Raw genomic sequence first — 9,836 nt, forward strand, 5'->3', positions numbered from 1 at the left:
TCTTCATCAGGACGTTCTAGACCTTCATCAAGGACGTTCTAGACCTTCTCGACCTTCATCAGGACATTCTAGACTTTCATCAGGACCGTCTAGACCTTCATCACGACATTCTATACCTTCTAGACCTTCATCAGAATCTTCTCGACCTTCATCAGTACCTTCTAGACCTTTATCAGGACCTTCTAGACCTTCATCAGGACCTTCTAGATCTTTAATCAGGACCTTCTAGATCTTCATCAGGACGTTCTAGACCTTCATCAGGACGTTCTAGACCTTTTCGACCTTCATCAGGACCGTTCTAGACCTTCATCAGGACCGTCTAGACCTTCATCAGGACGTTCTAGACCTTCTAGACCTTCATCAGAACGTTCTAGACCTTCTAGACCTTCATCAGGACCTTCTAGACCTTCATCAGGACTTTCCAGACGTTCTAGACTTTTATCAGGACATTCTAGACCTTCATCAGGACCGTCTAGACCTTCATCAGAACCTTCTCGACCTTCATCAGGACCTTCTAGACCTTCATCAGGACGTTCTAGACCTTCTAGACCTTCATCAGGACCTTCTAGAACTTCATCAGGACCTTCTAAAAGGTCTAAAACTTTATCAGGACATTCTAGACCTTCATCAGGACCGTTTAGACCTTCATCAGGACCTTCTAGACCTTCTAGACCTTCATCAGAACCTTCTAGATCTTCATCAGGACCTTCTAGACCTTCATCAGGACGTTCTAGACCTTTTCAACCTTCATCAGGAGGTTCTAGACCTTCATCAGGACCGTCTAGACCTTCATCAGAACCTTCTAGACCTTCATCAGGACCTTCTAGACCTTCATCAGGACGTTCTAGACATTCTAGACCTCCATCAGGACCTTCTAGATCTTCATCAGGACGTTCTAGATCTTCATCAGGACGTTCTAGACCTTCATCAGGACGTTCTAGACCTTCTCGACCTTCATCAGGACGTTCTAGAACTTCATCAGGACCTTCTAGACCTTCTCAACCTTCATCAGGACCTTCTAGACCTTCATCAGGACGTTCTAGACCTTCTAGACCTTCATCAGGACCTTCTAGATCTTCATCAGGACGTTCTAGACCTCATCAGGACCTTCTAGACCTTCATCAGGACCATCTAGAGCTTCATCAGGACCTCTAGACCTTCTAGACCTTCATCAGGACCTTCTAGACCTTCATCAGGACCTTCTAGACCTTCATCAGGACCTTCTAGACCTTCATCAGGACCTTCTAGACCTTCTAGAAACCTTCATCAGGACCTTCTAGACCTTCATCAGGACCATCTAGACCTTCATCAGGACGTTCTAGGACCTTCATTAGGACCTTCTAGACCATCTTCATCGGACCTTCTAGACCTTCATCAGGACGTTCTAGACCTTCTAGACCTTCATCAGGACCTTCTAGACCTTCATCAGGACGTTCTAGACCTTCATCAGGACCTTCTAGACCTTCATCAGGACGTTCAATACCTTCATCAGGACCGTCTAGACCTTCATCAGGACCTACTAGACCTTCTAGACCTTCATCAGAACCTTCTCGAACCTCATCAGGACCTTCTAGACCTCCATCAGGACGTTCCAGACCTTCATCAGAAACTTCTAGATCTTCATCAGGACGTTCTAAACCTTCATCAGGACGTTCTAGACCTTCTCGACCTTCATCAGGACCTTCTCGACCTTCATCAAGACCTTCTAGACCTTCATCAGGACCTTCTAGACCTTCATCGGGACGTTCTAGACCTTCATCGGGACCTTCTAGACATTCTAGACCTTCATCAGGACCTTCTAGACCTTCATCAGGACCTTCTAGACCTTCTTGACCTTTATCAGGACATTCTAGACCTTCATCAGGACCGTCTAGACATTCATCAGGACCTTCTAGATCTTCTAGACCTTCATCAGAACCTTCTCGACCTTCATCAGGACCTTCTAGACCTTCATCAGAACGTTCTAGACCTTCTAGACCTTCACCAGAAACTTCTAGATCTTCATCAGGACGTTCTAAACCTTCATCAGGACGTTCTAGACCTTCTCGACCTTCATCAGGACTTTTTCGACCTTCATCAGAACCTTCTCGACCTTCATCAGGACCATCTAGACCTAAATCAGGACGTTCCAGACCTTCTAGACCTTCATCAGAAACTTCTAGATCTTCATCAGGACATTCAAAACCTTCATCAGGACGTTCTAGACCTTCTCGACCTTCATCAGGACCTTCAAGACCTTTATAGGGACCTTCTAGACCTTCATCAGGACCTTCTAGACCTTCATCGGGACGTTCTAGACCTTCATCGGGACCTTCTAGACATTCTAGACCTTCATCAGGACCTTCTAGACCTTCATCAGGACCTTCTAGACCTTCTTGACCTTTATCAGGACCTTCTAGACCTTCATCAGAACGTTCTAGACCTTCTAGACCTTCATCAGGACCTTCTAGATCTTCATCAGGACCTTCAAGACCTTCATCAGGACCTTCTAGACCTTCTCGACCTTCATCAGGACCTTCTAGACCTTCATCAGAACGTTCTAGACCTTCTAGACCTTCATCAGGACGTTCTAGACCTTCATCAGGACGTACTAGACCTTTTCAACCTTCATCAGGACGTTCTAGACCTTCATCAGGACCGTCTAGACCTTCATCAGGACCTTCTAGACCTTCTAGACCTTCATCAGAACCTTCTCGACCTTCATCAGGACCTTCTAGACCTTCATCAGGACCTTCTAGACCTTCTAGACCTTCATCAGAACCTTCTCGACCTTCATCAGGACCGTCTAGACCTTCATCAGGACCTTCTAGACCTTCTAGACCTTCATCAGAACCTTCTCGACCTTCATCAGGACCGTCTAGACCAGGGGTGTCAAACTCATTTTTACCGAGGGCCACATCAGCATAATGGTTGCCCTCAAAGGGCCAGATGTAACTGTACAGTATAAATGTAACTAAATGTCACCAAATATAATGTAAAATAAATGTAACTACTCCGTAATATATTGTTAAATAACTTTCTGTATTTATTACTTAGTTACATATTACATATGCATTTGCATAGATGTAAAAAAAAAAAGTGTTGCTTGTTGCTCTGTTACTATAACATAAATCCTTTTAATTTGTCAGGTTAAGAAACCCACATTACTCTATTTATCAATGATCAAACTATTCAAAGAAAAATATTAAAACACATTAACTTCCTTCAAAAACATTTTGTCACAGTCGAGAGGGTCAGAATAACGTACAACCAACTATAGTGAGCTGCTAAGAACATGTGTGACAGATGTAGCATTTTACAAAAACAAATGGCTGCACACAGCCTTGCAGGAGTAAACATTTGTGTGCATAAACCTGTAAACAACAAATACATTACTACACAAAAAGCAGTATATGTAACAAACTCAAAATAATAAAATAGGGTTGTCTCAGTTCACAACTATGAGTTGAAAATGATGAGGATATGCTGCCTGTCCTTGAACACACCAAGTGGATCCACTCCACCATCCTCATCCATTGATCATGTTCTGAAAACAACAAACACAAAACAAAATGCAAGAACAATCACTAAATTGCACTCAGTTTAACTATTCTTATTTTTGGTTGAAATACATTTTATCATATTTTAATTAGGTTTTTAAAAATACTTACCTATTAGCTTAGCTGTGCCGTATCCGTGTTGTCTGTGCGTTCATCAACAGCTAATGAAAAAGCTGTGTAACTGCGTGACTCTTCGGCCAGCTGTGTTGACAGGTTTGCTGCTAGCTCCTTGACTCGGTCCGCGATGGTGTTTCTTGACAAACTGACATTTTTAAAAGTCTGTATCTGGTCGGGGCACACCTGCTCACACACCTTCAGCATGCACTGCTTCAAAAACGCACCCTCTGAAAAAGACTGAAGCGCGGGCGATTTCTTCAGCCACCATAAAGCTAGCTTTCACTGCTGCATCGTTTTTGGTTGTGGCTTTGGTGAACACATTCTGCTACGATCGCAGTTTGCCTTTTAGTTTGCCCTCAATTTGTTGTTTTTCTTGAAGGCTAACTTTGGCATACTTGGCTTCATGTTTGGTGTCAAAGTGGCGACGTAGATTGTACTCTTTGACGACCGACACCGCCTCATAACACAAAAGACATACCGGTTTTTCTCCTTGAAGCACAAACATGTATTCGCCTTCCCATTTTTCTTGAAACTGCCTTCCATCTGCATCAATCTTTCTCTTCCTGGACATATCGGGATCATTTGTGGATATTCTCAATTTCACTTGTAGCATTAATTAAACACTGGATACACCTGCGATCTAGTGGCGAGATGCCGTCACTTCGCGGGTAACAATCACCATGGATTGTGGGAAATGTAGTTTATGGTTAATGCACGCTTAAAAGCAGCATAGACCTATTTTAAGACAGATTTTAAGACCAATTAAGCACTCGCGGGCCACATAAAATGCCGTGGCGGGCCACATCTGGCCCGCGGGCCTTGAGTTTGACACATGTGGTCTAGACCTTCATCAGGACCTTCTAGACCTTCTAGACCTTCATCAGAACTTTCTCGACCTTCATCAGGACCTTCTAGACCTTCATCAGGACCTTCTAGACCTTCATCAGGACCTTCTAGACATTCTAGACCTTCATCAGGACCTTCTAGACCTTCATCAGGACGTTCTAAACCTTCATCAGGACGTTCTAGACCTTCTCGACCTTCATCAGGACCTTCTAGACCTTCATCAGGACCTTCTAGACCTTCATCAGGATGTTCTAGACCTTCTAGACCTTCATCAGGACCTTCTAGACCTTCATCAGGACGTTCTAGACCTTCTAGACCTTCATCGGGACCTTCTAGATCTTCATTAGGACGTTCTAGACCTTCATCAGGACGTTCCAGACCTTCTCGACCTTCATCAGGACATTCTAGACTTTCATCAGGACCGTCTAGACCAGACCTGGGCATTTTACGGCCCGCGGGCCGGATGCGGCCCTTTGGTTGACTCTGACCGGCCCGCGTAAGGTTCATAAGAAATTACAAAATAAACTTTTTTTTTTTTTTTTTCGTATTTTCTTATTACCTCATACGTGGATTAAATGTGCATGGCTTTTATTTTATTTTACGTAGTGCATAGGGACGTAAGGTACGTACGTGATGCGTGTTACCACAGAGCTGAAAAAACTGCTAAAAAAACTTTTCGGCTCTGTGCGTGTTACTGAATGGACGTTAGCTGTCTCGACGACTTTCACCCCCAAAATGTCAACTAAAAAAAGAAAGGTAGACGCTGAATGCAGGGTTTTCAAGAAGACATGGACTGCAAAGTATTTGTTTACTGAAATCAGAGGTAAAGCGGTGTGTTTGGTTTGCGGGAACCAGATTGCAGTGTTAAAGGATTACAATTTGAGTCGGCATTACGAGACGAAACATTCAGAGACATATAAAAACTTGAATAATGCTGAAATGGCGCGGATATCGGAAGATTTGGTCGTTAAGCTACAAAAACAGCAAGGATTTTTTACAAAGCTTCACACATCCAGGGATGCAGCAACCAGGACCAGCTTTGTAATTTCCCACAAAATCGCTAAAAACAGTAAGCCATTCTCAGAGGGCGAGTTCGTAAAAGAGTGCTTGGTGGACTCTGCAGCCCTACTATGTCCTGAAAAAAAAGAAGCTTTTGAGCACGTCCCACTGTCCAGGCGCACCGTGACAAGAAGGATCGAGGACATTGCGGTAAATTTGGAACTTCAGCTGCAACGTGATGTGGCAAATTTTGACTTTTTCTCTTTGGCTTTGGACGAGAGCTGTGATGTCCGTGACACAGCCCAGCTACTTGTATTTGTCCGTGGGATAACGGACTTCAAGATTACAGAGGAGCTGGCAGCAATGCGCTCAATGAAAGGGACAACGACGGGGAGCGATTTGTTCACGGAGGTAAATGCATGCATGGACACGCTGGGACTGAAATGGGACAGACTGACGGGTGTTACAACGGACGGTTGTCCAAATTTAACAGGGAAAAATGTCGGGCTGTTGAAACGTTTGCAAGATAAAGTGACTGAAAACAACGCAGATCAGAAAGTAGTATTTTTGCATTGTATTTTACATCAGCATGTGTTGTGCAAGTCAGTGCTTAAAATTGACAATGTGATTGATGTTGTAACTAAAATAGTTAACTTTATTAGGGCACGAGCATTGAATCACAGGCAGTTTGTTGCACTTTTAGAGGAGCACGAGACAGAACATGTTGATATCAGCTATCACACAGCTGTGAGATGGCTCAGTCTGGGTAAAGTGCTAAAAAGAGTCTGGGATCTGAAAGCAGAAATCCGAGAGTTTTGTGAAAAGAAAGGCAGAGACATCCCAGAGCTCTCAGATGAGAAGTGGATGGCAGATTTTGCATTTGCTGTTGATGTGACCGCACTGATGACTGCACTGAACACCAAACTGCAAGGCAAGGGCCTTTTCATCCATGAAATGCACAACCTAGTGAAGGCCTTCATGACGAAGTTACAGTTTCTTTCGAGGCAACTGGAGAGCAACAATCTTACTCACATGCAAACCCTGAAAGAAGTCACACCATCAGATGATAACCTCCGCAGGTACTCATCCATGTTAGGAGCACTGCATGATGAGTTTTCAAGGCGATTTAAAGATTTCAGAACAATGGAGAGTGAAATGCACTTGATTTCCTCTCCATTTACCTGCAATGTGGATGATGTGCCTAGTGATGTCCAGCTGGAACTCATTGACCTGCAGTCTGATGCAGTACTCACAGAGCACTTTAAGTCACAACCACTGCTGCAATTCTACTCTTCTCTTAAGCAAGAGAAGTTTCCAAACATGAGGAGACATGCTCAGAAGATGTTTGTTCTCTTTGGATCTACCTACATATGTGAACAAACATTCTCAGTGATGAAGTTTAATAAGTCCAGATACAGATCCTTTCTCACTGATGATCATCTGTCAGCTGTGCTTCGCATCTCAACCTCAAACATTCACCCTGACTTTGATGCACTTGTTAAAGACCAACAGAGACTAGATTTCTCTCACTGAACAAGAAAAAACTGAAAAACGCAGAATGAGTGACAAGTGAAAATGTTTTAACTACAAATGTAGGCATCATTATTTTTCTAATATGATGTATCTTACTGAATTTGGCTGAAAATGGTCACTAATGTAATGAATCAAAAACTGTTCAAATGTTCACATTTTGTTAACCATTATTTTAGGAAATTTTATTGAGTAAATGTCATTTTTCCTAAGACAACCTCTCTTTTTCATTGCTCAATTTTAACTTATACTCTTACCAGTCTTACCAACTAATCAAAACAATTAATATTATGCAGACTTTTGTCCAGCCTTTTGGTCCGGCCCTCCATAATATTTTCTTGTTCTCATGTGGCCCCATGTAAAAAATAATTGCCCACCCCTGGTCTAGACCTTCATCACGACATTCTATACCTTCTAGACCTTCATCAGAATCTTCTCGACCTTCATCAGTACCTTCTAGACCTTTATCAGGACCTTCTAGACCTTCATCAGGACCTTCTAGACCTTCTCAACCTTCATCAGGACCTTCTAGACCTTCATCAGGACGTTCTAGACCTTCTAGACCTTCATCCGGACCTTCTAGATCTTCATCAGGACCTTCTAGACCTTCATCAGGACGTTCAATACCTTCATCAGGACCGTCTAGACTTTCATCAGGACCTACTAGACCTTCTAGACCTTCATCAGGACCTTCTCGACCTTCATCAGGACCTTCTAGACCTTCATCAGGACCTTCTAGACCTTCATCAGGACCTTGTAGACCTTCTAGACCTTCATCAGGACCTTCTAGACCTTCATCAGGACCATCTAGACCTTCATCAGGACGTTCTGGACCTTCATTAGGACCTTCTAGACCATCTTCAGGACCTTCTAGACCTTCATCAGGACGTTCAAGACCTTCATCAGGACCTTCTAGACCTTCATCAGGACGTTCAAGACCTTCATCAGGACCTTCTAGACCTTCATCAGGACGTTCAATACCTTCATCAGGACCGTCTAGACCTTCATCAGGACCTACTAGACCTTCTAGACCTTCATCAGAACCTTCTCGACCTTCATCAGGACCTTCTAGAGCTCCATCAGGACGTTCCAGACCTTCTAGACCTTCATCAGGACCTTGTAGACCTTCTAGACCTTCATCAGGACCTTCTAGACCTTCATCAGGACCATCTAGACCTTCATCAGGACGTTCTGGACCTTCATTAGGACCTTCTAGACCATCTTCAGGACCTTCTAGACCTTCATCAGGACGTTCAAGACCTTCATCAGGACCTTCTAGACCTTCATCAGGACGTTCAAGACCTTCATCAGGACCTTCTAGACCTTCATCAGGACGTTCAATACCTTCATCAGGACCGTCTAGACCTTCATCAGGACCTACTAGACCTTCTAGACCTTCATCAGAACCTTCTCGACCTTCATCAGGACCTTCTAGAGCTCCATCAGGACGTTCCAGACCTTCTAGACCTTCATCAGAAACTTCTAGATCTTCATCAGGACGTTCTAAACCTTCATCAGGACGTTCTAGACCTTCTCGACCTTCATCAGGACCTTTTCGACCTTCATCAGAACCTTCTCGACCTTCATCAGGACCATCTAGACCTAAATCAGGACGTTCCAGACCTTCTAGACCTTCATCAGAAACTTCTAGATCTTCATCAGGACGTTCTAAACCTTCATCAGGACGTTCTAGACCTTCTCGACCTTCATCAGGACTTTCTCGACCTTCATCCGGACCTTCTAGACCTTCATCAGGACCTTCTAGACCTTCATCGGGACGTTCTAGACCTTCATCGGGACCTTCTAGACATTCTAGACCTTCATCAGGACCTTCTAGACCTTCATCAGGACCTTCTAGACCTTCTTGACCTTTATCAGGACCTTCTAGACCTTCATCAGAACGTTCTAGACCTTCTAGACCTTCATCAGGACCTTCTAGATCTTCATCAGGACCTTCAAGACCTTCATCAGGACCTTCTAGACCTTCTAGACTTTCATCAGGACCTTCTAGACCTTCATCAGAACGTTCTAGACCTTCTAGACCTTCATCAGGACGTTCTAGACCTTCATCAGGACGTACTAGACCTTTTCAACCTTCATCAGGACGTTCTAGACCTTCATCAGGACCGTCTAGACCTTCATCAGGACCTTCTAGACCTTCTAGACCTTCATCAGAACCTTCTCGACCTTCATCAGGACCTTCTAGACCTTCATCAGGACCTTCTAGACCTTCTAGACCTTCATCAGAACCTTCTCGACCTTCATCAGGACCGTCTAGACCTTCATCAGGACCTTCTAGACCTTCTAGACCTTCATCAGAACCTTCTCGACCTTCATCAGGACCGTCTAGACCTTCATCAGGACCTTCTAGACCTTCTAGACCTTCATCAGAACTTTCTCGACCTTCATCAGGACCTTCTAGACCTTCATCAGGACCTTCTAGACCTTCATCAGGACCTTCTAGACATTCTAGACCTTCATCAGGACCTTCTAGACCTTCATCAGGACGTTCTAAACCTTCATCAGGACGTTCTAGACCTTCTCGACCTTCATCAGGACCTTCTAGACCTTCATCAGGACCTTCTAGACCTTCATCAGGATGTTCTAGACCTTCTAGACCTTCATCAGGACCTTCTAGACCTTCATCAGGACGTTCTAGACCTTCTAGACCTTCATCGGGACCTTCTAGATCTTCATCAGGACGTTCTAGACCTTCATCAGGACGTTCCAGACCTTCTCGACCTTCATCAGGACATTCTAGACTTTCATCAGGACCGTCTAGACCAGACCTGGGCATTTTACGGC

At 44.0% G+C, this 9,836-nt stretch overlaps 1 protein-coding gene and 1 long non-coding RNA gene across 2 annotated transcripts; one reads left to right on the forward strand and one right to left on the reverse strand.

The window, feature by feature from the left end:
- Positions 1-3,000: 3,000 nt before the first annotated feature.
- LOC118232289 lies at positions 3,001-4,494 on the reverse strand. Its single transcript, XR_004766240.1, has 2 exons — positions 3,651-4,494; positions 3,001-3,526 (listed from the first exon to the last, which is right to left on the reverse strand). It is a non-coding gene; the product is annotated as an uncharacterized LOC118232289 (long non-coding RNA).
- A 463-nt stretch (positions 4,495-4,957) lies between these two features.
- LOC118231290 (general transcription factor II-I repeat domain-containing protein 2B-like) lies at positions 4,958-7,382 on the forward strand. Its single transcript, XM_035424971.1, has 2 exons — positions 4,958-5,271; positions 5,461-7,382. Exons 1-2 carry the CDS (start codon positions 5,136-5,138, stop codon positions 7,032-7,034), a joined length of 1,710 nt encoding a protein of 569 aa, XP_035280862.1. The 5' UTR covers positions 4,958-5,135; the 3' UTR covers positions 7,035-7,382.
- Positions 7,383-9,836: the final 2,454 nt, after the last annotated feature.

The sequence above is a fragment of the Anguilla anguilla genome, chromosome 7 (genome assembly GCF_013347855.1).
Source record: "Anguilla anguilla isolate fAngAng1 chromosome 7, fAngAng1.pri, whole genome shotgun sequence".
Taxonomy (NCBI): domain Eukaryota; kingdom Metazoa; phylum Chordata; class Actinopteri; order Anguilliformes; family Anguillidae; genus Anguilla; species Anguilla anguilla.

Bases quoted from the DNA above. Each gene is read 5' to 3' on its own strand.
- LOC118231290 (XM_035424971.1), top strand. From the start codon at position 5,136: ATGCGTGTTACCACAGAGCTGAAAAAACTGCTAAAAAAACTTTTCGGC. The intron at 5,272-5,460 runs GCAGGGTTTTCA...GGATATCGGAAG, and splicing joins AAGAAAGGTAGACGCTGAAT to ATTTGGTCGTTAAGCTACAA.